The sequence below is a fragment of the Hippocampus zosterae genome, chromosome 17 (genome assembly GCF_025434085.1).
Source record: "Hippocampus zosterae strain Florida chromosome 17, ASM2543408v3, whole genome shotgun sequence".
Classification (NCBI taxonomy): domain Eukaryota; kingdom Metazoa; phylum Chordata; class Actinopteri; order Syngnathiformes; family Syngnathidae; genus Hippocampus; species Hippocampus zosterae.
In genome coordinates this window covers 5,527,650-5,554,937 of record NC_067467.1, presented here as the reverse complement: position 1 = coordinate 5,554,937, position 27,288 = coordinate 5,527,650, and the positions used below count along the sequence as shown (strand labels likewise).

At 46.3% G+C, this 27,288-nt stretch overlaps 2 protein-coding genes and 1 long non-coding RNA gene across 24 annotated transcripts in view; 1 reads left to right on the top strand and 2 right to left on the bottom strand.

The window, feature by feature from the left end:
- Positions 1-2,112, bottom strand: part of LOC127589492 (uncharacterized) — a 14,764-nt gene extending 12,652 nt beyond the window's left edge. For 4 of the 6 annotated variants that reach the window (XR_007959416.1, XR_007959413.1, XR_007959415.1 and 1 more), the window contains exons 1-2: positions 1,178-2,085; positions 182-322 (exon numbers count right to left, since the gene is read on the bottom strand). This is a non-coding gene — a long non-coding RNA (uncharacterized LOC127589492). Of the gene's footprint in view, positions 1-172; positions 323-1,177 lie in introns of all 6 variants that reach the window. The other 2 variants (XR_007959418.1, XR_007959417.1) reach the window with 2 other exon arrangements.
- gosr2 (golgi SNAP receptor complex member 2) lies at positions 2,103-4,349 on the top strand. Its single transcript, XM_052048671.1, has 6 exons — positions 2,103-2,293; positions 2,370-2,434; positions 3,112-3,220; positions 3,310-3,442; positions 3,592-3,732; positions 3,818-4,349. The coding sequence occupies exons 1-6, from the start codon at positions 2,265-2,267 to the stop codon at positions 3,977-3,979; spliced, it is 639 nt and encodes a 212-aa protein (XP_051904631.1). The 5' UTR covers positions 2,103-2,264; the 3' UTR covers positions 3,980-4,349.
- Positions 3,646-27,288, bottom strand: gpatch8 (G patch domain containing 8). 17 transcript variants are annotated; one of them, XM_052048614.1, is made up of 10 exons: positions 26,556-27,288; positions 24,024-24,101; positions 20,439-23,181; positions 16,648-16,720; positions 12,903-12,944; positions 10,323-10,390; positions 10,151-10,237; positions 9,925-10,068; positions 9,708-9,838; positions 4,535-9,015 (listed from the first exon to the last, which is right to left on the bottom strand). In XM_052048614.1, the coding sequence occupies exons 6-10, from the start codon at positions 10,347-10,349 to the stop codon at positions 5,223-5,225; spliced, it is 4,182 nt and encodes a 1,393-aa protein (XP_051904574.1). In that variant the 5' UTR covers positions 10,350-10,390; positions 12,903-12,944; positions 16,648-16,720; positions 20,439-23,181; positions 24,024-24,101; positions 26,556-27,288; the 3' UTR covers positions 4,535-5,222. The 17 variants fall into 17 exon arrangements, with proteins under 17 accessions (XP_051904562.1, XP_051904574.1, XP_051904572.1 ...); XM_052048612.1 differs by having other exon boundaries at positions 10,323-14,994; positions 20,439-20,457; positions 23,144-23,181; XM_052048615.1 differs by having other exon boundaries at positions 10,323-12,944; positions 20,439-20,457; positions 23,144-23,181.

The following is a 27,288-nucleotide window of genomic DNA, read 5'->3' as shown; positions in this document are numbered from 1 at the left end:
GCAACCATCTCTCAAGTGTCAGATAGTGTAGCCACAGGGCTCTGTGTGTGTGTGTGGGGGGGGGGGGGGGGGCTGCGCGTGTGTGCGTGCATGTGTGTGTGTGACTGACAGCTCGATGTGAGGGTCTCAGCCTCTGTCGGAAGGAGGGAAAGCCGATCAGCTCAATCAGAACATGACTCACTTGCAAATAGTCCCGTTGTGGTTTTTTTCCCAGCAGAACTCCGGGCAGCCGGGCCAGGCTAGGCAAGGTTCTGACAGGCCCCGTTTTTGCTCTCATTCAGCGTCTCGTCACAGTGGCTTCAAAGTGGAGTCGATGGTCTCCCTCGGGGGGGAAATGAGAAGATCAGTATGCCTTCAAAAAAATGAGTGGTATCCCAAAAATTGTGGAGCCGAAGGCATTTTTTTTTCTTCTCCTCCTCCTGTTCCCCGCATAATTGTCTTCTTTACTTCAGTCAGTCTCCCTGTGACTAGTAATTGAGTTATGATCTATTACAATGACTGGGAAACTTCCTTTCCTAACCCTTGACTTGGTACTCATTTAAATCTACTACAGGTATAACAGTAGAAAATTACTGTAGCACATCAAGACTTTTTTGCCTGTTTCTGGATTTGCATTCATTATTATATAATTCATGATGATCAGCAAGAGGGGGGGGGGGGGGCATGTTGGTCAAATGGTTAGCACGTCGGCCTCACAGTGCGCGCGGATGGCTGTTCATTTATGTGTGCCCTGCGATTGGCTGGCAAGCAGTTCAGGGTGTACCCCACCTACTGCCCGAAGACAGCTGAGATAGTTTCCAGCTCACCCGCAACCCTTGTGAAGATAAGCGGATTAGAAAATGGATGGATGGATAATATCAGCTATTTACTTAATTGCATCATGGGACAAAATACATCATTTGAGTGCATTATAGTGAAGGGTTGAGCGTCCATTTCTACTCAGGTACAAAATTTGTTTCCAGAATCTCTGTCTTTCCATCTTGTACGTGTGATGCTTTTCCTTTGATTTTTTTTGTGAATTCATTTCTTAAATTAGCCCCCAGTCACACCAAATGACATAAAACTCTGTGGCTGAATTTTGAAAGAGTGCATCTTAATAGATGAGGTACACAATAGTCTGTGCTACCTTGGGGGAGGTAAGGTCAGGGAGTTGTGCGGTGAAATGTCTTGAACACACCTGCAGTCTGGACAGTGGCTTGTGCCCATGGTGCTCAGGTGTGGAGGTGAAGCAGTAAGCTCATCTCATCCTTTCCTCGGGGCCTGAAAGATAAAGAAAGACAGACCAAAAGAAAGAAAGAAAAGAACCCCGCGACCTTGAGATGGGGTGGGTGGAGTGGTAAATGCTCCTTTGTGGACCGCTATGAGTTGACAGGGGCCTTCATTTGGCGCTTCCCTGTGCCGCAGGGGGATGTGTTATGACAACCGAGGGGAAAAAAGAAGTGTGTGCAAGAAGTGGCATGAACGCATCTCCAGATTTTCTGACAGTTTTATAGCCTGGAGATACACGCAGCCATCAAGTCAAGCACCATCTGTCTGGCTCCACTTGTTGATGGCTGCGCCCGATGAGGTAAACAAATATTATGAAGGAAAAAAAGAAGAGGAGCTTGTAACAGCTCGTTCATATATTTCACTGAACTAATCAAGCACCTTGCCTTAAAATTAGTCAACAGGATGAGGACAGAGGTGACTGAAGTGCGGTTTTGGCTTGGAAATCAATTTTCCACCTGAGGAGCTGTTGTGAAATGTCGGTTGGGAAATCCCATCTTTGGATATTTTCACACATTGCTCCATGACTGTGCTGTCACTGTAATCTTACCTGACCTTTATAAAGCATTAAGACAAGCAGGAAAATCTAACTAAAATAGCCTGAGGACACATGCCAAATGATTCTTTCCTGCTACCATAATCTGGCGTGTAGCCTCAATTTAATTCCAAATGCACACTTGAGAACCAAATAAAACGCAAAAATACATCTTAAAGGCTATAACGGTCTCTCAAACGCTTACCAAAGTTAAATTCTCAAGATGGCGGCCGGTGTCCGCGCACTCGCTCACGGCCACTCAATTTCCGTCTTTGCCGTGACGTCTCAATACTTCCGCCTTTGCTACTTCCGTACACAAACGCTGATGACGTGTACTTTCTTCTCGCGCTACCCAGAGCTAACACCGGTCACCGAGTTTCACGCCGAGGGGCGATAAACCTTTAAAATAATTATAAAAAATAAACAAATAATAAGCGATTAGCTTAGAGAGTGGCTGTAGAAAATGGAGACGCTTTACCACCAGACAAACAAGTGAGTTACTTGGAAATGCTTTCTTCTGTTTAGCTAGCTAGCTAACCAAAGTGCTTAAATTCTACTTTTTACTTAGACACATCCAGGAGGTGCAGTCGCTGATGGGCAACCTGGAAAGAACAGATCGCCAGTCAGTTCACTGTGAGTATTAATTGCAGTTGCTGGAGGAAGTAATACTCTGTATGTACTTTTGATGCCGTAGCTGTAATCTCTAGTCGTGTCTTTGAGTTGCTTGTTTGATCACTATTGTGTGGTGTTTCCGAATATCTTGTCCCTTCCACAGAGAATATTGGGAACAGCTTTCAGTTTGATATGCTCAGAGTAAGCGACAACCAACAATTGTGTTTGCACACGTGTATTCCTTCCTGGACTCCTCTTTAAGCTAATTAATGTCCATTCCGCACGCACTTCTTGTTATGGCTGCCCGTACTTGATTGTTTTGTATGCTTGGTGATCAGTTTGGAACAGGAAACTGCAGGGCTGGGTTCTTTTAAAGATAATGGTGGGAAGTTGGCAACACCCCTCTCCCCAACCAGCACCACCAACAAAAACCAATATTAAAAAAAACCTATGAGTAAAAAATATAACACTTGATTCAGTACGATATGACTAAAGTGACAATACCAGTAATAGATAAAATTGTACAGCGTATAATCAGCATGGGAAATAAATTTTGAATTGTTTTTCTAAATTGTTCAACTCTCATCAAAATGTGTCCAAAACTTGGACTAGTTGCATTACGGGCAGGGCCAAATATTACCTCTCACTGTGATTTTTCTCCGAATGTAATATAATGGTTGTCTTCTCTCAATGTTCAGTGTTAGAGAATGAACTTCAGGCTCGTATCGAGCAGATCTTCAACCACTTGGAACGTCTGGAGATCCTGGCCAGCAAGGAGCCCCCGAACCGCCGCCAGAATGCCAAACTGTGAGTTGGCGAGCCTCCCCTTAGAGTAGAAATCACAAAGAACGCTCATACTGTATTGAAAAATATATATTTTCCTCCCTCTCCAAAAGGCGTGTGGACCAGCTCAAGTATGATGTCCAGCACCTGCGCACCGCCCTGCAGAACTTCCAACACAGACGCTACACTCACGAAGCCCAGGAGCGAGAGCGGGAAGAGCTCATGAGCCGGACCTTCACCACCAATGTTAGTTGCATCCATTGACGCTTGTAATTAAAAAAAAAAAAAAAAAGACCCCAAGTTCAATGCAGGGCTATATTTCAGACCCACCTTTAATAGCTGAAAATCTATAACAATTTGTTCCATAACTTGAATGATAATCATAATTTCCACAGGACGCTGACACATCCATCCCCATCGACGAGACGCTGCAGCTCAACACCAATCTGCACAACGCACACAGAGGCATGGACGACCTGCTGGGCAGCGGTAGCAGCATTCTCAATGGGCTCAGAGATCAAAGGTCATCGCTCAAGGTGAGTGCCTATGGGGTAATGAGAAGTGAACCTGTGGGTGGTACAGTTTGAAATAACACGTTGCGTCATCTGTTCATGGCACCAGGGAACCCACAAAAAGATGCTGGACGTGGCGAACATGCTGGGCCTGTCCAACACGGTGATGCGGCTCATCGAGAGGCGAGCCACCCAGGATAAGTGGATCATGATCGGAGGGATGCTGCTCACGTGCATCTTCATGTTCCTGGTGATACGATATCTGGGATGAACCCAGTCAGACCCACACACACTTTTGAGGATTTCTTTTATTTTTTTCAGATGTCGGAAATTTTATGACTTGTGCCATCGCAGTTTTCATTGTTGGACCTTCACAACAGTATTCTACCCACTTATGGACCAATGGACCACTCCTTTGAAATACAAGCTGATATGAAATGTCTATTTAAAAGTTTGTTTGTTTTTTAATACACATTTAGCAAACTACAAGGCTGGTGAGAAGATTAAAATGTGATGTCAGCTCATTAAGAGGTGAAAGTTAAAACAATTGTAATTGTACAGCTCATTGTCATGCTTTACAGTTGACTCTAGTCTCACTATGTGAGTGATTTAATTCTGGTAAATAAAACATGTATCCTTTCCTTGCTTGACTTATGATAATGAAATCTAAATCTACTTTGGTTGCTTTAAGGCGTCCCGTCATGATGACTTTGTACTTTGGGTTTGGACTCCAAGGAACAGTGGCGCCGCCTACTGTCACATTGGATAGTTGCCACTGTTCTTGGTAGTTCTTAAATTACCCCCCCCCCCCAAAAAAAACAACGGGTGAACTCAAGGGTTTATTGGCTGAAACAGTTAGTTTGAAAGAAAAATACAGAGTAGCTACAGTTTGAGGCCCATTGAGGCAAGAGAGCAACTTCCTTGACCAAGAATGTTAAGGTTATTTACAAAACAAAAATACACAACGGGGAAAAAAACTACCATTCCTTCTTGGAAAAGCACATCTTGGAAAATAATTTACAAATAAAACAAAAAAAAATTATTGCAGTATACTACAATCTTTGAATAAGATTTCAGTGCAAGAAATGTCACTCGACATTGCGAATTGGGGCCGGGGGTTAATCGTAGCGCAAATAGTCGCGATGATCTCAGCCACCAATTCTTTGGGTGGGATTCTTCAGATTGCACACTGATATATGTACACGTTACTGCAAGTAAAAGTAGTCATGTTAAAGCAGGGGTAGTACTCCTTAAATGACGTATGGGCTGTATATAGTTGCTCACCCCTGTATTTTCTTGTCATTCCAAATTTTCTCATGGCTTTGGCCATTTATTCACTGGCTGAAAAACAAAAATACAAAATAGGGGGGGGAAAAAATCATCCAGTGAGTTAAAAAAAACACATCCTGTTTTCGTACCGCATCGCAGAACCAAGCCAGTGTCTGGAGTAAGTCGGGGGGCTGCAAAAACCTCCAAAAGAGAAGAATGAGTGTCCAATCAGACTTCTCACCTGCTCAAGTGCCGTGGTTAGATGGATGCTGGAGGTCCTGCCCTGAGAAGATGGGGTGGAGGAGCGGGTGGAGCTGGAGAGCCGCCGCTGCTGCCGCCGCCGCCTGCGAGGGTCTGGGTGTGAAGAGCGTAGGGTAGAGGGCGGCGTGGGGCACGTGGTGGAAGGCCAAGGGTGTGTGATGGAGCGCCGAGGCTGGGATGATGTGTATGGGCTGCCCGGAAAGGAAGGCGGTGTGGTGGGCGGGGATCAGCCCGGCGTGTCCCAGCGAGTGTCCAAGAGTGTGACCCAAGGGGGATAAGGAAATGGGGGTGAGGTGGTGCTGTGGTATGTGGTGCACCTGGGCCAGCTGGGCATGGGCGGGGTGCGGGTGGTGCGCCGGGTGGATGCCCATGGCGGCAGCAGTGGCAGCGTGGTGCTGCAGAATGGCGTGTTGCACGGTGGTGATGGACGTGCCCGACGCCACCGATACAGCGGGCTGCTGGATGTGGATCTGCTGCAGGGCGGGTGGGGGAGGCGCCGGCGCCAGGGCGGCGGTAGCGGCCACGGCGGCCGGCGGGAAGCTCTTGACCTGCTTGGCCAGCAGCTGCTGCTGGATGTGCTGCTGCGCCGCCTGCTGCAGCTTGCTGTACTTCTCCATCTCCTCCGGCGTGAAGGTGATGGGCTGACTCTCCAGCGGTGCCAGGCCGTCTTCCTCTGCCTCCAGCCCGTCCTCCTCTAGGCCGGCAGGCGCGTACATGGGGTAGCCGTGCATCGGGGGCTGCTGCTGTTGCATGTCGGGCATGAGGGTCTCCATCATGGGGTTCTGCAAGGGCTCCTGCCCGAGTTCCCCTTGGTACTGAGGTATCATCACGGAGGAGTCCTGCTCATAAAGTAGCCGGGGTTCTTGCAGCACCTGAGTGTCCGATGTCGGCTGTTGCGTCTCTTCCTGTACTGTCACGCTCTGTGGGGTCTCCTCGACTTTCTGCACTGGCAGAACTGGAGGTGGCGGAGGTGGAGGCGGCGGCGGGAATTCCCTTATGGGCTCCACCAGGATAACTTCTCCATCAGCCTCCGTGCTCTTCCCTTCTCCAGGTTTGTCACACTCATCCGTTCTGTTCGGTGGGATCACGGGTGCTTTCTTCGCCGCTTGAAGCTTACCAAAAAGCGGCAGCATGCTTTTGGTAGATGGCGGTAGTTTGGGACCAAAGTATCCCTGCGGTGGGTCCTTGATCTTTAAACCAGATTTGGTTGCTGCGATGGGATCGTCGGAATTCTTTTTCGACTGAATCTTCTCCAAGAGCTGACGTGCCGTGAGGGAGTTTTTGTACTCGCCCGCATCCCGGGAGCCGCTGAGCCGCTGAGCTTGTGAGCTGATGGCGGTGCGGGTAAGACCGCGTGAGGCGGATCGCGGCGACTGCGAGCGATAGACGCTGGTCCGGTTAAAGTCCCTGCGCAGGGTCTCGCTGCCCGCTCGGCTCTGCGCGCTCCGGCGGTGTGGGGAGCCCTTGGCCGAGCTGGATGAGCGGCTCCCCGAGCTGCGGCTGCGGCTGTAGCTGCGCCTCCAAGATCGAACGCTGGTGCTGCGGCTCCAGCTCGTGGAGCTCCTGGAGGTGCTGCGGTGGTGGCGCCGGTGCCGCTTCCTGCGGCTGTAGCTGCGCGACCGTGAGCGGGAATCGTCGGAGGAGGACGAGGAGTACTGGCGCCGCCTGGACCGCCGGTGCCCTCGGTTGCCCCGCCTTTCGTAGTCTGAGTCCGACGAGCGTTTGGAGTGCCTGCGCTGGTGTCCCTCTGTACTGTAGTCGCTGTAGCTGTCCGAGTAGCTGCGGCTTCGGTGGCTGTAGGCGCTGCTTCCCGCTGAGGAGCGGTCAGAGCTGCTGGAATAAGAGCGACTCTGGGAGGTTTTGCCACGGTGGTGCTGTCGACGGCTGCTGCCGCGTCTCGAAGAGCGGCTGCCGGAGCGCCTCGACTCCTCGCTGTGGTGACGCCGCTCCTCCCGAGGACTCGACCGGTGATGGCGCGAACGCCGAGTGGTGGAACCACCTTCCTCCTCACTCTCGCTACTGGGAGGTCTTCCGGGACCCGGGCTTTTCTGAGCCGAGGTGGAACAAGAGGCGCTCTGGGAGGGCCCGGAATCTGTTTTTAGTCGCTTGTTGCTGCCGTGCTCCTCGGAGGTACTAGCTTTGTCTAAGCTTTTTCCAGTGCTCCTTTCCGCTACTCCTGACCTGCTCGTAGGGCCCTTCATAGCCCGTTTACGCTTCCCAGTTCCTCCAACTCTTCCAGCTGGGGCCTGCACTGAGGAAGGCTCGGGTTTAACTTCAGACTTTTCCTTGGCTTTCTCCTTTTCCTCACCTGCAGCTTCTTCTTGATCCGCTGCTTTGTTCTTGCTCTTCTTTCTTTTGTGCTTTTTCTTTTTCTTGGGCATCTCTTGAGTTGGTTCGGTCTCGCCCTGCGCATCTTCCGCGAGTGCGTCTTTAGCTTGTGCTTTGCGCTTCGAATGTTTTGTCGACTTTTTGTGCTTCTTCTTCTTCTTTTTCTTCTTGGCGCTGCCGCCGCCCGTCGCTACCGTTTGATCGCCACTTTCGGAATGGCCATGTTGCGCTTTCACGGCGGCCCCATCACTGTTGAGCTCTGTTTTAGCAACGGGTTCCGCCTTAGGGGTTATCTCTTTCTGCTTTTCTTTGTCAGGCGGCTCGCCAGGCTTTGGAGACTTAACAGCCTTCCCAGCACGCATGCCCTTGTTCCGAGACCGCTTGAAATCAAAGTATAAAGGATTGCAGCTGTAAGACACTGAAGGCGGCGCTTTGGTGAACTCGAGGAGCTCGGAGGGCCACTGCAAGGTGGTGCTCTCATCTTTACTCAACACGGGGAAGAAGGGACCCATGGGAATCTTGGGACCCAAGTTGGAGTCTAAAGGCTGCGGTGGTGGTGGTGAGCTTTCTTCTTTCTGCTTAAGGGAAGATGGAAGATCAGGAGTCGTCTCCACTGCGCATGCAGTGTTGTCCTCTTCCTTCACTTTTGAAGGCTGAGGAGTTTGTTGAGCTTCAGGGGTTGAGGCGGTGATGGCATCATCATCGTCGTCATCTTCGTTGCTGCACTCGACGACGTTGGACTCCTGAGAAGCGGTCTCAACCTTCTCCTCCTGCACTTCGTCCTCATCGTCATCTTCTTCTTTACTCTGATTCTGATCAGTTGCCTTCATGAACAGCAGAAACTGGAAGTGAGGCTTCACTCGACAGTGCGCTGGGGGCATGTAGTGGTAGTACTGGGGATCCTGTCCTGCATAGCTCTCCTCCTTCTTCATCATCATTTTCAGCTTGTTGAGCGTCGAGGCCAGCGAGTTTCCGTCGTTGGACTGCTGCGTCTCCTCTGTCCCCGTCGCAACGCTGGACTCTCCTCCATCACTTACGCGCGAGCCTCCTTTGGGGCTGTCAGCGTTGCAGGCAGACGCTTCATCTTGGACCGCCGCCTTTTCTCCCTCCTCGCCATCCTCTCCTTCGATGACCTCCTCGCCGGGATCGGTAAACACCGCAGCCACCGTCTCCAGCTTCACCGGTGCCTTCTTGGCGAAGGAGAACGACACACTGACTTTGGAGGACGCGCTGGCGCTAGGTGAGGAGCAGTTCTTCTTCTTGCCCAAGGAGAAGCTCAACGTCGGCGCAGGCTTCGGGGAGGCTCGTTCGCTTTTGTCTGGAACAAAGACCTCGAAGGCAGGCTCGGTCACAATAGCAGTCTCAGGGGCAAAGATATCTCCATCTTCGGCTTTCTCGCCATCTATAGCCACTGTGGTGGTTTTGAACATGGGTCCACTTCCCGGAGTGCTGAAAAGAATAATGACAAGATTCAATTGAAACACTTAGTTGTTTGGCACTTTATTCAGTGTGCAAAACAAGCACTAATGTCTGATACCTAGTTAGCTAGTACAGCGTTTAACATCTCTGAGCGTCACTGCGTCTTCTTGATATTCTTGTTACACAGCAATTTGTAATAGCAATGTCAACTAACAAGATGAAAGGTGCTATGAATAGGCGATGACCTTCCTTGAAAATGGTGACTCATGGTCAACTGTAAACTGATAAGACATCCTGGGTTTAGCATGCTTTCATTGCCTTCACACCACATGAACAAAATAAAAAGGTGCTCAATTCATATATTAGATTCGTGAGACCATTAAGAAGAGGTCAACGTCAAGTGGTTTATTCAAACACATATTGGAAGATTGCATGGTGGAAAATTCATTTTGGTCGCTGCTGTCTAAAATTTCTAATGTGCAAAATGTTGATAGAGTTTACTAATTTTATCATTTACATTTTGAAATAATACTTATGTGTCGTGGTAATACCGACAAACATGACAATTTTGGTCACCATGTCGGTGACCTTAAATAGTTACATCCCTCATACCTCATTTTCAAATGCAGTGCGATAATAACTGACAACTGCTGCATTCGCTGCCTTTATCAACTATTTCTAGCCAGTAGAGGGCGGCGGAAGACTAAATGAAAACATCCTACCGGTCCTGTTGCTTCCTCTGCTCAGCCAGCTCGTGAAGACGACGCAGCATCTTTTCCTGTTTCTTTCCACCTTTGCGGGAACGCGAAGACACATTCCGAGCAAACTCCCGCTGCTTGAGCTCTTTCAGCCTCTGAGACACGGAACACAAACGTGGTTAGCTGACTTAGAAAAAAAAAACAGCAGCATCCATTCGGAAGGGGTACACCCAAGTTCTACCTGCTTGTGAGCGTGGTCATAGGAGTTGATGTGGTTGTCAAATTCCTGGTGCTTGGTGTACTGCTTGTCACACAGTTCACAGTAGAAATTAGCCCTCAGGTCTTCCAGGGCTTTTGCAATTGCTTTCTCCTTCTCAATCTGATCCTGTTGACGGTGAAAGGCACATGCAGAAAAAGATTAAAAGGAGCTTGCTTGGTGATCTAGTTATGGCCAGACCAGGGCTCACCTTGTATTTCTGCCGCAGCTCTTCTGTCTCTTCCTTTTCCACTTCGAGCACTCTTCTTTTCTCTGTGGCATCCTCTGCATAGTCCATCTGAAAAAAAAAAAGGACATTACTTACAGTCCAATCCAACAAGAATCAGGCTAGAAACTGCTTCATCTACATAAAGCGCCCTTACCTCCATCTCCATCCGTCCCATCCCCATGACATCATATTTAAGAATAATGGGCACGGGGTCCGTGCGTCCTGAGGGAACAAGAGACAGAGAAATGACAAGGTGAGTTGTTTCTTAAAGTTGCTGGGTGGAAGGCCAGCTCGGAAACAGCCTGCTTTTAAGAGCATAGGGTGCTGGGGTTAGAGAAATTAGCCTTTTAAAAAAGTGCAAAGAGACCAGAAAGCTACAGTGAACCAAACGCCAGCCATTCTCACAGCTTACTGATGAGATAGCAAGTTTCGATTACTTGGTGACTGATGTGCTTAAGTGCAATAACTATCAAATTTGTGGTATGCCTTATAATTAATCATCTAAGTGTCGACAAAAAGGGAGCGGCAACAGGTCGGCGCGCACACACACAAGCGACATCGTCCGTGAGGACAACAAAAGCTTGTTGTGTATTCTGCAGCCTATTGCATCACCATCCCTTCCTGAGTGTCATCTGATTTCTCGGTCTATAGTTTACATAGTTGCCCCAAACCTCTTTGTAAAGTTTATCCGTAAGCTGTGAAAAGAGCTAGATCAGAAGGAAAGTAACTGTCGAGAAAAAAAAAAATCAACAAGACAACCAAAAGAAAATTAAAAAAAAAAAAAGAAATCAACACTACTTGGAAGATTGAGATGTAAACGGCTTAATCCACTCATAATCAGCCAAACAAAGCAGATTGAGATAAAGACATACTGTAGTCAAATAAAAACAAAAACAAGACACAAGCAATGAACTACAGCAGTAGTGACGTCACAGGCCAAGGTATCGCCATGGTGACAGTGCAAGGGATGGGGATACTTACCCGTGAACACATGGAAGGGGGGGGGGGGGGGGGGGGGGAGTAGTCAGGGGGTACAGACACAGATAGGCAGGGAATTCTCACAAGTTTCTATTTCCCATATATACATATGCTTTATATATATATGGATCCGTGTGTGTTGCTCCTCTTACCAGCCAGATACAACAACCAGTCTTACTGATTTTCGTTTCAGTTAATGTCAGTATGGTTTCAGCTTTCACCCCCCCCCCCCCCACCCCTCCCCCTCACACGCAGTTTTGGTTGCAGTGAATCACGTTCGCGCATATACCATTGGGCGTATGACATAGCTACATGGATGGACATGTAAATACTATTTAACAACTAATACTTTTGCATGGCTGTTACTTATGAAATATTTACGTCAATATAAATGCACTAATATCGAGGGAGAGTGCTTTTCTTCCCATAGGAGGCCAAAAACAGGGAAATTGTTTCCTCGACTTCCTTTGGAGAAATTATCACAGCCCAATGACATTCAATTCTGAAATCACAAATGCATGGGCATTGTAACATTACGGCCTGCCTGGACTCTCAGGCCCACTGCAGTGTCTGTCAACTCTTTACATCCTTTTGACCCTTTTCCACTGCACAGTACCAGCCTGGATTGGACCAGCTCAACTCTATTTGTGTCTGTTTGGGGCAAAGCTCATCTTGCTTTTTGCCCACTTAACTTGGAAACAAGACAACGGAGGAGAAGAAGAGGCAGCAAGAAAGTGGACCAGCGCAGCAAAGGTTGAGACTGTGGAGTCCATTACTGCTCCATCTCCAACTGATGCACATCAATAAGTTCAGCTAACATTAACTTGTGTTTATTTTTGTCATTTTCAGGAGTGTATTCAACGAGAGTTGCCCTGACTAATGTTCTCCACGAATGAACAAAGGTGTATAGGAGCGATAACAGAGGCCCAAGTGTTCAGGTATTTTACAGTGCCGGGGCAAAGATATGTCTGAACCTCGTACTCGTTTCCTTCATGGGTTTAAAGCACCCGACCTTGCTATTTGTCATCTCGCATGTAATTACTGCAAGATAGGACGTCGCTGAGGGAAACAAAAGGCAGTGGCGGCAATACCCAAATGGTATAAAATGAAAATGTGGAGAAACTGTGGATCTACTTTTCTGAAGTGGTAATTTTACACGAACTGTGTGTCAAAAAACCGACTGGATACTGTGCAGTGAAAGAGGCACATTCAAACTGACTGCCTCACTGACGATTCCTTAATTCAGGGGAAAAAGGGTGAAATGGGTGATTGTCTGGTATGCTGATCCAGAGAGTGAAATAAGTACACTGGTAGGGGGTTGGCATGCATGTCAGTCCACTGCAGTGGTTTGTCTGAATGGAGTCGCAAGCCCAGCCCAGAATTAAAAGATTCATTAACAATTGCATCCCAAATCTTACCACCAATCGTCAAACACAGTGACAAAACGTCCACATTACCCATCCCAGTGGAAAAAGAAAGGGACCAGACAACAACAACGATGTGCATCTAAATCACAAGGTGTGAATCACAAGGTTTTTTTTTAAAAAGAAAGAAGGAAAAAAATTGAAAACAAAATGACAATGTTCTAAGAGAAATACGTAAATGCATGATAATATATACAAGCAGCAGAATGAGGACTAATACGGAGAGAATTGAAAGCCTATGTAGTAGCATTGGTGCTGTGATGACAGGAGAAACAAAAAATGGGAGAAAACAAAAAAAAAACAATTCAATTGGGGGATAAAATAACATTTACCACTAAGTTTACCATCAGCACAACATGGGCAGGATCAAATCGCTGTAAAAAAGAAACACCAATTGGTTAAGCAGGAAGATTGAGACACATAGAGAAGGGAGGGCGGGGTTGGGTGTGTACGTGTGGATGCGTGTGTGTGTGTGGAGTTGTGGAGCTTGGCTGGGGGGATGGATTATTACCTGAGGGACTTAATGTGCCCGTCAATGTGTCCACACACCCCCCCATCCGCCCACATCCCTTTACACACAGCGAGGTGCTTACAGGTTCCCTCTCACCACCATCTCCAAACCACAGGTCCCAGTGCCCTGGCTCTTTGGTATTTATCTCATTCCCTCAACCAGGATATGCCCCACAAACCATTGTGCCAATAACGTTCCCCTTTGTAGGGATAATGCAGCTACACTGTACGGACGCAAGTATTGGGACAAGATGCCAAATGGCAGAGGTTGAATCTCTTGAAATCTTCATCATCACCAGCAAGACACCGAGGGCAATCCTAGACTACCAATTCAGTGGGAACAGTTCAGGGAAGGCCGTTTTCTCTCAATGCCCCCCCCCCAAAAAAAAGTTCTTAAAAACGTTGTTTAAAGGATTTGGTGTAGCGAAGAGGCCAACTAGCAAGTTGGTCAGCAGGAAGGCCTTCTCAGTCAGATTCAACTCGCTTTTTCACTAGGTAAGACAATATGTGCCAAAACTTGTGTCCACATAGTGCAGGGCTGGGGATCCTACAGCCCGTGGGCCAGAGACGGTCCCGGGAGCGGTTTATCTGAGCCGTCGTGCGTTTCCACAAACAAACAAAACCCTCAGAGGAACTGTTTTCAAGGTTCCCCATCCTTGATGAATAAAGAATTTTGGAGGAGCTTTACTGGGTGAGGGATTAACTTTAAACGGCTGAGAATCTTACCAGCTCAGACAAAAATAAAAGAAGCACACAAGCTAAGGGTGCTAATGGAACCAATTCCAAAACAGAATCCAGTTTTGGAGTATCAAAATGTGGTCAACTCAAATGTCTCGATTGTGGATGACCGCCATCTTCCCCTTTTAAGATGCCTTGGTGAAGTTAGAAAGCCCTTAATCCAAAGCTTGTTATTTTTTTGGGAGGGGGGGCATATTTAAACTACTCCCCCCAATAAAGACGTGACACACAAACGTACCTGAAGAATTTACCCGCCAGACTTTAAGCAGGGCTCGACACATGCAACGCACGCAGTACCTTTAAAACCATAAGTCACACTCTACTCCTGTGCTAGGTTTTATTCTGCCATTTTGTGCAAGACCACCCTAATGCGCCGAACAGCAACACTGCTTAAAGCCCAGGGGGAGTGTGACAGTCGGAGCCAGGCAACGGTGCACCTCTGGGACAAACATGCCGTGCAGGGGGGCGGAGGGGGTTAAAGAAAGAGGGGAGGATGGGTGGGAGTGTGTGTGTAACCAAGGCAACAGAGATGTTGAGGGTGTGGGAGGGTGGTGAGGTTTTCCCTGTAAGTTGACGCTATGGCCCGCTCAGTTACAGTAACAATCATTCGCTCGCACGCACGCAGACACACACACACACATCTCATCAGTCCGACGTGTGACATCCACACACATCCAAGTGTCACAAGTTGTTTTCAAGTTGAAACAGGCAAACAAGCAGAGAAGGGGGGGGGGGGGGGTGAAGTTGGGTCTACTCTGCAAGCCATTCAAAGTCTGAGCCGTGGACGCAGCCAATCTGATTCCCCGTAGCAGCCGCCGAAACAAAGAGAGGGAGGGAAAGGAACGAGCTAGAGATAAATAAAGATTCTTGGGGGTGTGATGGAATCACGGCTTCTTACGTCTAACGTTGATTTAAATGAACTGCTGTTTTTGCTCAAATCAAAGCGCTTCACATCGGGGGGGGGGGTGGATTTGGATCAATGTTTAGTGATTATGAAGCAGAGAGATGGAAGCTTACAGAGGCCAATAGCCTACAGTATACTGTAGAAAAATAATAATAAATAAAGGGGGGTTACACTGAGGTGAACTGCCGAGTGGGAGAAAGAAAACACACACCCACACACACAAGCACGCACTCACGCATCCTGACATACAGAAGGGATCCAACAAACCTTACCTAAAAAGGGACAAAAAAAAGGGACAAAAGAAGAATAAGAACACAGTCAATTACAGTGGAAAACTTAAAAAGGGGACAATGCTTTTCACTTGAAAATGCAAACCCCTGTTGACAAAAGAGGATTACAACCATGGCGCTTCAACAAGACACAACTGCTGTGTTGCAAGTCAATGCATCCAGCAGGAGGACAAACCCCCCGATTTGTCTGAGTGGACAGCACTTTGCCGCAGAGACATCTGCACACAAAGCAGGAACGCTTACGTAAGCGCACGTCAGCGGCGCCCGGGGCCGGCCCTCTGCAAAGTGGTGCTCTCTCCTCCGCACAAAGCAAACATCCTTAACGTGTTCGATAGAATATAGCGGCGCCTTCTCAAGGCCACACCGACAAATTTCAGCGATGCCAAGCCCCCTAATGACTTATTGTTTAGGGTCCGCCTGATTAATCGGCCTGTTGTGTGTGTGTGTGTGCGTGTTTTTTAAGGTACTATTAATTTACGATGATGGCCACAGATAACCATGACATTATATTTCATACAAAATAATACAACTTTGATTCCTTTATTACGTGCATATATTTTAATTTAAGTCTTTGATGGCTCTATCTACTTGTTCGGCTTAGTGGGCTTTCGTGCTTCCTTGTTGACCTGTGCAGAACGCGACCTCGATGACATGTCGAATGATATTCCGGTTGATGGATGACGTATGTTTATGAAATTGAATCAGAGGTGTTGGCTGCCAAGACAGCTGAAACAAGCAATCTTCACATCCTCTGGCTTAACACAATGAAGTGTCCAAATGTGAGTCAGCAATGTACATCAGTCGCCCTTTTCATCGGACATAAGACGCTGTGAGGGGGAGAGAGATGAAACTGCCGGTACAGATGGCAGCAGCATTGTGGAGTTTAAATGCCGAACATTATATGGAAACTCAAGCTGCACTTTGTGTAGACTGCAGACTGAGTGCATAAAGCAAACTATAAAGTCAAGAGTTAAGGTTAAAAGAAAAGATGGAGAAAAAAAAGCAGTATGGGAAGTGTCTGGGCGTTTTAGACGACACATTGGGCTCAGCAAACACACTCTGATCCAAAGAGCAGAGCACCACTGCGCTAACGCCATGGCGATCTAAGCTCGCTACGGCCCACCCAAAGCCAGTCTACCTCTTGGGCACAATTTCTTGACCTCTGATCCATGTGCAGAACTGGATCAACAAGACACCAAAAGCAACCTAAATGAAAATTAACATGTTCAGGACATTTCATGATACCAGAACAGAGACTGTAAACTCTGCAGAGGAGAGCCGACTGACCTCAAGGCAACTTCATTAACTGAAGGCTAACAATCGAAATCCTTGAAAACACTCCGGCGTGAATTTTACTCGAGGTAACTGAATGTCCTTAAATCAGATGCACTTCCCACTCGCAAGAATCGCCACCAGTACCCCTTTCTTTATTCAGCTCCAAAAATATTTTCCTCCCATGTTAAGTTTGAGAGGAAGCAGAAGGACAGCAACAAAGTGAGGCCAGTTGCCCAAGATGGACATAAGAAGGTGTTGCCGGTACAAATAAGGACCCTGGAAACGTGAACGGAGAGAACTGGCGAATGGCACCAGTGTACGTTTGGTAGTAAGGCTTTGCGTGGATGAGCGAGCGCTTACCCTGCATGGTTTTGCCCAGGCCCTGGCCCAACTTCCAGCCATGTTTCTGTAGCAGCCGGTGCCCGATGTTGTCCTAGCAGATAGGAGAGAGGAGAGAAACCAGAAACATTCCAATAATAAGAGGCGCTTTTCCCGCCGTGAAGTCCCGCTTCACACAACAACAAAGCACTCGGCTCACACGATCATCAGCACAACCACCACCACCACCATCGTCATCATTAACGTCATCCACGTCAACTACAAAGTGTACGTCAGTGTCTTCCATCACAAGTGTGGGGAGTCTGAGGGGGCGCTGTTGTTGGTTTCCCCCCCACCCCCCACCACCAATAAATGAGGCTATGTGTAGTCTGTACACTACAATAAATCCTAACGTGGGAGTGTGTGAACATCCATTCGAAGGCCATGACATCGATCACGAAAGGTTGGAAGGGGAAGGAGGAAGAAGGGCAATATATGCATCACACAAACAAGCGCACACAGATAGATATGAACCACTACAGAGCAAGATCTTAGTCAACAAAGAAAAAGTGACACAGAACAAGTATGGAAATCTTGCATTAACAAAATGACGACCAGAAACTCCAAGCTTGCTGTGATTCTGTAACCATGACAGGAGGTGGGGGTGGCGGAAGGGGAGCACCATGAAACACGGAGCTGTCACAAATAAAATACACAAAAGAAGAAAAAAAAAGCGAGAGGAAAAGACAGGAGTGATGCTAGCGGGGCCTTGGATTACCATTACAAGGCCCGGTCGGGGGTGGACAGAATGCGCACGCGTGAAGGGGATATGCGCAGGCCAAAACGGGGGAGATGAGGTATGCAAAAAATAGCACCACTGAAAACAAATCGGAAATTGCCATTGTGCATGTTCTATTTGTATGTTAGTTATTATTATTCTTGGAAATAGAAATTGGTATTATTAAGATGAAAGACCCCACTTAACTGGATTAAATGACCTTCTATGCAAGTTGCAAATTCGTGCATTTGCCCAGTTTTGCACTACAGTCACGAGCAAGGGACAAGTTCATTATTAGTAGGAGGCCTCTCCTGTTAAAAAATGACTTTTTGACTGACCGGCCTGAAGTCAGCTCGGGCAGGCTGCAGTCACCTGCAAGGCGAATGAGGACAAGCGCTAATAATTATCATGATTTCCAATGCTACTTCTTTCTCTACAAGTGGGTATTTGGTTAGCCTGGCTTGATGTCTCATTTCATAATTATATTCCCAAACACCATTCGCAAAGAGGCCATCTCATTTTGAAGTCTAATCGTTCTGGATTGTTGCATATTATTGCCAAAATCCACCCAGTGAAGATGAATCGCAAACAGGAGCGTACGAACATGCGCAACAGGAATTCCTTCCAAATTTCTGGGTTGAAATGTGCAAGTCTCCAGAGACGGTTATGTCAATAGTATGGGTCGGCAAGGAAAAAATAAAAAGCAAACCTGAAAACATTAGGTGAAATGCAAGACTGTCCCCAACACTACAGTACAACCTCAAGCACAAATAAAAATGACACTGAAAATGTCTTCAGTTAAAAGTGTTGTTCTATTGTGATTATAACTATTCCGGGCTTATCTAACATTCACCAAAGTGTTGCATTCTACCCCGCCCCCCCCCCCAAAAAAAAGCAAAACATACAAACCAAAGATGAAGGATATTTATAATCACAAAGAGATTGACATCAATGTTCATGAAAACGTAAGGTGAAGGGGGGTTGGAACAAAAGGAAAAAAAACCCTGCATGCAGCTTTTTGTTACAATGGCTTTAACAAAAAGCATCTTGGGTATTAGTAACACACTGCCAAAGGTGCACATACATCTGAGGAGGCGGGAGTGGAGGGAGCGTGTTAACGCCACCAACGTGAGTTAGTCTCAGGTGAATCAGGCACAGAGAAGGTGGTGATGGCTCAATGGGGCCCTTTTTAGATGTTTTTTTTTCTTTACTTAAAGAATAGATGAGATGTACAGGGGGCAGTAGAGAGCAGGCTAAGCCATGGCGGACGGAAGCGTTTTGGGTCGGGGACGTGAAAGATAAACAAATATGGATGGGTTAGTGCATGTGAAAGGGAGTGGCGGTTACACGCAGCATTGCACAGCATCTCAGCCAAACAAAGTCCTCGTTTGGGACGGCTTCTTCAAGGCCAACCGCTTCCGATTTAACAATTCTGCAAGCATAGCTCGGGTAGGTCTGAACAAACCCAAAGAGGCCACTTCCCATGTCAAAAGTGTGATTATCATGTCGAAATTGAGATCTATGTTTCCACCAAGTGGTACGGTTAGGGTACAGCTCCATCGTCAGGTGGTTTGGAAGGTGCCAAAATACTGATGAGTCACAGGCAACCTTGTGCTGGGTGTTGTGGTACAACACAGCCGCGATGGAGGTAACTGCAATCTGTCGAGGCAGACGGCGGCCACCCTACACCGGGTCGCGAGTCGTTTTGAGATTTCTCCTTGAGAAAGAATTTTCGTTGCCAAGTGCTTGCTCACGTGGAGCTTAGTTGGTCTCTCGAGGTGTGAGGATCATGATTCACACTCCACAGGAGCCATGCAGCAAAACGTTGTCTCAAAGCCAAAAAGACTGGTTGCTATTTAAGACCAACGAGTAAAAAGTAATCAGTCAGTCAGTTTTGTTCAAAATAAATATCTGTGAAGCTTCGCGCAGAAGGGAGCACACGCAACGAAAGGTAAGCGTGCGTGCAGATTTATTTTTGCCTTGGAGACAACCTTTTTTCAGCTCGCCTTTTTTTTGTACCGCATCATTGACGGCCCTCAGAATTTTGAAAGAGAGTTGGCGAAGATGATGCAACCACGCTCATTTGCTTTTGTTAAATATCAAAGGCTTTTTTTGTCCTGTCAGGAGGTTAGCGCGAGCGCAATCTAATGAGTCGATAATTATGCCATTTTTTTAGTTTATTAAATGATCAATTGAGCCCGAGTTTGGTGTGGTTTTGTGTTGATGTTAACAGGATTCAAATATGACACCAACTTAAAACGATACGAGGATTCTGCCCGAGAGTGACAACATGGATAGCGCCTTGAGAGAAGTCAAATAGTTCACAGCTAAGTCAATCAAATTGAACCGAACATGAAACGTGAGGAAAATAACAGGAAGAACACAAATGCAAACGTTTCAAGCAGTTGATTATTTTACAGGTTTAATGTTACTACGCAAGATTACTCCTGGTCGCGATAGATGAGTTCCAAACAGTACCAAGCCAACCCCGAACCAACTTACACCACTTAATGGAAATGCACCTCAAATTTAAGGCCATTACAAAAAGCTATGATTGTGTTTAACGACACGGCTAACGTGAGGATTCTGAAGCATTTCCTCCCTCTTAGCCTGATTCGCTGATTTCATTGTGTGTTAGGGGGGGACATTGCAAAGTATGGTGCATAGGATGTTTCAACCCACCCTATAGGCCTCTCTCAGTCCGATACTGCCAGATTATGCTACAATCGCATCTTTGTTGATTTAGGGCAGAGGCTCAGAGAAGCCGGTTTAATAAGAAGCTCCCCGAGCAAATGGCCTGATTAAAATAAGACAATGCTGCAAATTCTTCAATGTGTTTGCACAAACCTTGTTTCCTTCCGTCTACATTTAAAAAGAGGAAGGGCTGGTTAGGGCGAGATTTGTGACTGGCGGCAGAGATGAGGTGCCGGCTGCGTGTCGGAGCGACAGATACGAGTGCACCAGAAGAATGGACGGAAGGACGGACGGACGGATGGAAGCAAAGACGGCGAGTCCAACAGCAGTGCAAGTGGAGTGAAGGCATTTCCATACGAACCTGGCTTTAAAATACTGGGCTGTCAAAAAAACAGTCACACGTGACACAACGTAAGAATCCAGCCAAACGCTTTCAACTTTAATTCTGCTAACTTTGTCTACTACTTAAAAAAAAATTGAATAAATCTAAAACTGCTTCTCTCTGCTACATAAAAAAAATCAATACTGTATACAAACAGAAAAGGTAGGCATGTCAAAAAAAATCACCCCCCAAAAATCCAACTGTTAGTACAGGAGAAAAGAAAAGCAGAAAATGTTATCCAAACAAAAGTCCTCTACAAACTGGGGAGGGCGGGTTTTGGAGATTGTGTGCACTGCGCTGTTACCGGCACAGTGCCTTGCAAAGATATGGCCGTGGGAAGAGATATGCAGCGGAGCCCACCGAGAGACGTCAGAGTACTAACGTCGTCGGTCGATGCAAAAATCGGGGGGTTTTCGTGGATATTATTTTGGCATGAGAATTATAAATGGCAAAAGCTAAAATCATTTGTCAAGTTCTGAGATGACTACAAAGTAGTCTACGCGTTGGCAAATTTAGCATGTGCGCTGACGGGCCACATTTCAAAACTTGTCGAGCACCAGTAAGCGCTTGTGCAACGGTCCATTCTGAAAGGTGGACCGTTGTGACTCGAGTGAATGTTCTATTCTAAGAATAGTTAATAACATACAGGCAGGATACTTACCTCTCCATTCTGATGTTTGTAGCCGAGTAAAATGCCTTTAAAAGGTACGTGAGGGACTAGTAAAGGAAGTCAGCGGTAACTCGTGTGGTTGATTGGGAAAAGAAGTTCCCTTCATCTGGTTTCCACTAAAAATCATTGGCGGTCTAAGTGATTGGCGTACAGATGTGCATTTTATGGCTCCGAGGGTACCCACTGCATATCGGTCTGGGTTGGGGTGGGGTGGCGGGGGTCGGGTAAGACAAGGGTGGGGGTGGATGATCGAGGAGGGAAGTAAAAAAAGGAGAGGGGGGCGGTGGGGTTGAAGACGACAATCGGTGGTGTCGTACTGAATATTACCACGCATGCAATGCAAAACCATTGTTAGAGAGAGAGAGGCGTAAAGACACGAGTCAAAGATCCCAGTCAAGTACCACAGACCTCTAGCTGCCTATGAATGACATACAACAAGAGGTTGAGGGGAGGGGGCTCCGAGATGCCACGCTGAACCGTTCACTGAAAGATAAGACGAGCTTGTGAGACAATCGATCATGATCGGGCTCTGCGAAGTACAGTGGTACCTTGAAAGATTAAACACAAGACTTTTTCATCCCATTTGAAATGATACATTATTTAATGGCCTATCTATGTTACAGTACTGTTAATAATAAATACAAAATATATATTACATATATGATTAATGGATAATCATAAATGACATGCGTCTGTTGCTGCGAGTTCCAACTAAAACCACATTGACGGTTTGTTGGTTGTGCAAGAGTCATACGGTACATTATTTTCGAAAGAATGTTCGTTTATTTGCAGATTTGAGAGTACATACCATTGATCATCATAAAATTGTATGATCACGTTTGCATTTTTAATACATTTTAGTGCCAATTAAGGCCTTGGTTTTTTTGGATTGATGTATTCAATGCCTTTTTCAAGCGCGTCCCTCATCAAGAAGTGAAGGTTGGCGAGTGTTTGCGCAAGGCCCGAAAGTCGTCATTTCGTCCGGGTACGTTCAAGGTTCCAAAGGTGTTTGCTAGATTTTAACGGTTGTAAAAAGTTGAACGTGTTTTAAAGTTTGACGGCGACGAACCAATCGGCTACAGTAGCCCAAAACTCACGTCTCTGAACCTCACGCAGACACGTTCCTGATGGCCCCGCCCTCTAATGGGCATACAGCTCGGGCGCAGTTGACGTGGCTTCTGACTTATCCGAATGTGCAGTAATGACACTTTTTTAAAAGAAACAATTTATTGACATTCCTCAGAAATCAAGGTACCACTGAACACATAAATCTGCATTTGATCATTTGACCACTTTTTACTCGAACAACGTTGCATGGTTGGCAACTGCAGCTCAGCTCTCGGTGTGTGTCTCCCCCCACCCTCCTCCAGTCATAAATAATAGCGCAGGAGCAGAAGAGCCACTCAAACCAGGTAAGCAGGCCACCTCTCGTCCTTTTGCATTTCTCCACCACCCACACACTCGTGGATGACTCCCTCCATGTTGGAATAGGTGTCAAACAGAAAGAGCCATTTCGTTGCAGCTCGGTGCGGAACAGAGAACAATTGTTTCAAATATGTTGGTGCTGGCTGTTGTTCCAGTCTGACCGGTTCAGGGAGGAAGAGGGCTGGCTCGACTGCAAGGAGGCAAAGAGCGGCTTGGGCCTGCTTAACTGGAGGTTTCAGTGACCACTTGAAGAGGGGACAGAGAGGACGGGGGACAGTAAAAAAAAAAAAGAGAGAGAGAGAGCTGCCTGCGCTATTCTTTATGAGCCTCTTAGCCAAAAAAATAAAGAAGAAAATGCAGTCCCAGTTGCACAAGCACCATGCCAGCACAGAATGACAGAGGGTACTGTACACCGAATCACTGTGTAGTAGGGAGGGAGCGAGACAGAAATTCAGACAGAGATAGAGAGAAGAGATTGAGAGTGTAACAGTGGTGAGTAAGAGCGAGAAAGAGAGACAACAACAGTGAAGAAAAGCGTTACAAGGACCCTAGAGACAGGAGTAAGAAAGCAGAGCGTGCAAATACAAACCGGGTCATTGCTGCTTAGCTAATTGGGGAGCCAATTCGCTGCAGGAGAGAAATGTCGAACACCCCAAGTTGTGTACAATAAGATAACTGTCCTACAAACACAAACAAATCCTAAACTACGGTCTCACACACACACACGCACACACACACACGCACGCACGCAGCCGTTCACGTCACCGAATACGTCTTTTGTTGTTTGAGGAGTGGAGTAAGCACTGCTCGATGATTTGGACTGGGTTGGGGATTAATAAATCAAGATATAAAGTTGAAACAAGAAGACACACAGGTGTCTTCTGGTCCTGGTCTTGGCCAACTGGGACTGCCAAAATTCCTTCTAGCCCCGAGTGTAAATGCGTTTAAATCCAGGTTAAAATTTTTGCTACCCCGCCCCCATATCTTTAAGGTTTTCTCAACGTTTTAAAATCATTGTTTTCTTTGATGCATTTCAGAAACCTGTTTTCAATGTACGTTGCAGTAATTTTTGTGAGATACTTTTGTTTTCACTGCTTAACGCTTGTAGGTGTTGTCTTTGCTCGTGTGAAGCATATTCAGGTGCTCCTCTCAGTGCTTTATCCACTCCATTCTTTTACTCATCGCATAGTCCAACAAAGGCTAATGATGACGTTATTTTCAACTCAAACCAAACATCTACCTAGCATGTATCCCATCAACTTAAACGTCACACAGGAAATGGATAGCAGACGACACAGGGGCTAGGGGGGCTTTGAGAAGTATTAATGGGACAAGAGATGCACGTTTCTATTGGTTAAAGAGAGTCAAGGGGACGCTTAACGTTGACACAAAACAAAAATCCCTGCCTGGACCAATCACCCACTCTCACAGCTGGTCCAATGGTGCGGGACGACGGGATGCTGCCTTACCGATTCAATGGGCTTGTCCAGGGATGCCTGCTCCAGCTCCACTTGGCCATCTTCATACTGGTCAAAGTGATTCCCGCCCTGAGCGACACACATTTAAAAAGCCCATTTCACATACATGAAACGTTCTTTTCCTTACTGTCCGCAATTACAGAACATTTCGTGTAAATGTGATATCGTCTGTCTCGACTTCAAACAAAAATAGAATGTATTGCCAAGATTAAAAGGGTACACATGAATGCCATGTCCACTCATCCTGCGTGGGGGAGCCACACAACCGCAAAGCAGCGGACTATGAATTTACGAGCTGGTTGACTCCAAATAAGGAGTGTTTGTATGGCGGGCAGATGGCTTCCTGTCTAGGGCTGCGGAGGACAGGCGAAGGTTGCATCTCGTCAAGTCCGCCAACCTTCACGTGAGCAGTAAATGCAAAGAATCCAAAATAGTTCTCCCTTTGCTGGATAGGGCAGACAGTCATCGTAGTGAACATTGACAAAAAGATTGTACCCATTGATATGTTGCAAAAACAGTGATTGACCTGAGGTATGTGCAAGGAGGCCACAAATTGAACAAAATCGCCTTGCCTCTCCTATACAGACAGAATTTGACGAGAGACATGATTCCAAGAGGATGTATTTTTTCCATTTACCTGTAACGAAATATTTATTTCTATTATGTTGGTGAAAGTTGATTGTCATTGAGGGGTTTTTTTAAAGCAAAGGGGAAAACTGATTAAAATCGGAAACCTGATTTCCGAGACATATTTTTTTTAAATTAAAAGATGTTAACTGAGGCCATGTCGCAAAGCCCTACTAATCCATCACAATATCTTGCTAGATTCTCAAATAATTCAGTTCAGTTTGGGAATTGCTGAGGTTAACACTGCTGGGCCAGAGAATGTGATTTCGCTTGCACAATCTACCAGCCCACAATGAGGTGATTTGATGCTATGCTGGCCACTAATTCATATTAAAACAGGAGCCTGCATCAGCAACCGTGAAGCCAGGGAGGGAGGGATTATGTTGAGCGGAGATGCCGGAGAAGCACAAATCGATTTCTCACCCACACACGCTGTAACTCTCCTGCGAGTGACTTTGCCATCAGACCACTACATATGCTTATAGTGCACCGCTAATCCGCGGCATATTTTTACTCTCCAGACTCTGGAGGACTGTGCATTACTCCATCTTTTTTTTTCGAAACGCAGCGGTTTTAAAACTGCATTAACACTAGTCCATGTGGAAAAACGATCCCTGCGAAAGTTCATGGATGAGATTTTTTTTCAACCTCATTTGAATTTGAATCAATTGATTGTCGCAGCAGTACTTATGACATGATTACAATTTTGACTTTGCCTGATTTGTCAATCAACGAAAAGTCTTTGAATGTCCTTCACTAGAAAGGAAGCGATAGAGTTTCAACCAGCTCTGTCTGTGCTCTATACCTAAAATAACAGAGCTGTGTGTCGCCAGCGCTCCAGATAAGCCGCCTGGGTAAAGCACAATGCAGGTCAATGGAGTGTGCAGTTTGCAGCAATATCCACGGATGCTTCCGGCGCACAGTCGCTTGGAAATGGGCATCTCTCCTCGGTTGAACCAGTCCGAATACTGACAGTGACATTGTGCAGAACCGGGACGCTGCTCAACAGACACATTCAGATTGCATTTCTCCCATAAACTTCCCATTAGGAGGTGGACGTAAACTGGGGAAGCAATGTCAACAAATTAACCTAATTGGAATCCTTACCCAATTACCTAAACGGGTGATAGGGTGGAATGCATGCTCTGTAACAAGACAGTAATATACTGTCTGTATTAATGCAAGTTTATAATTCCCTTTTTCCTTAAATTTGATCAAAATAGTCTGATAACACCACGCTAATGTAGCATGTCTATACATGTCTTCGTTGACATATACAGCATGTTGCTGCCATTACGCTTAGACCGATTGAACTGCATCAAGACATACAATGTTTGTGCTTTAAGATCATGCTACCGTCAGTTAGTTTACTATTTCAATCAATAATAGTCAGCTGGGTGAAGTCAACTACGAAGTGCAGACCATAGAATTGCCGAATACCAATATAGAAAACGTCACCGTTATTGCATAGTAATGTGAACGCGAATGCACAATAAACGCACTTGTTAGCGACGTGCTTGCTGACTAGCCATGCCTTGTTAGCATATGTCGATAAACATCCAGGTCAAGGTCATTAAAGAGCAATTCAGTGTCAATTGTTGAATGTATCGCTGCATGGTTTGTCAGTGGAGTTGCTGCTGCAAAGGGAGATGAGTGTTACGGCTGATAAATGAGCTGGTTGTTCATTTAGAAAACGCCGAAACATCGAAAGGGGGGACGGGGAAATTTGACAAGAGCCGCAGTGCACTGCCGTTAGCCTGGCTAGCTGCGAATGCTAACGACCCAAACAGATGCAGAAACGAATCAGCTGTCAGTGTTCGGGCAGGTTTATGTGTATCCCGAGACATCACAAAGGACGCACAAAACAAAATAAGTAGCACATGAGTGGCGTTTTACCTGGAAATCACGCTCCTCGTTGAAACGAGAAAATCTGTCGGCCATTTTCTAAACACAGCAGCTTCTCTTTGCTGGCCGTGTGTGTCCCCCGGCGGAACGCACCGTCGTGATGCGCATTCGGTGTCTACTGTATTAGCTACCAATTAGCCTTTAGCTCGCAAAAAGCCAAGCAAATTGGAGCGTTATTACTAAACACGTTACTGCTAAAACTAGAAGGTTAGAAATACAACCTTATTCCATGTATATATTTCCTAAAGTGTACTGAAAGTAAAAAAAAAAACCCAATGTGTAGCTCAGGTCTGTTAATGGTCACTGGGATACTAGTTGACACAAGACTATGATGTCTCCATCTAGTGGTAACTTTTTATTTAGGCTATTTTTGTTTTCACTCCAGTATAGATTCGGTGTTTAATTAGAGCAATAAAATGAGAACGTTGTCTTTGATTTTAATATATCAAAGTAATCGAAACGAAACAAAAGACGACTGAATCAGTAAATAAAACGTTGAACATACTCCAACTTTTACAGTACGGCGTGGGAAAATACCAGTAAATAATTTGAGGTATTCGTTTAATCGTTAGTTAAAAGTGGGAGACGCGCCAAAATTAAGAATTTGGGTAATTAGGTGGCTTACGAATAAAAATTAATGGGTTAAGTAAATAAATAAAGGAAAAAATACTTTCGCCTTGGACTTCCAAGAAAGCGGAACTGTGCGGCCTCCATCAAGTTTTTG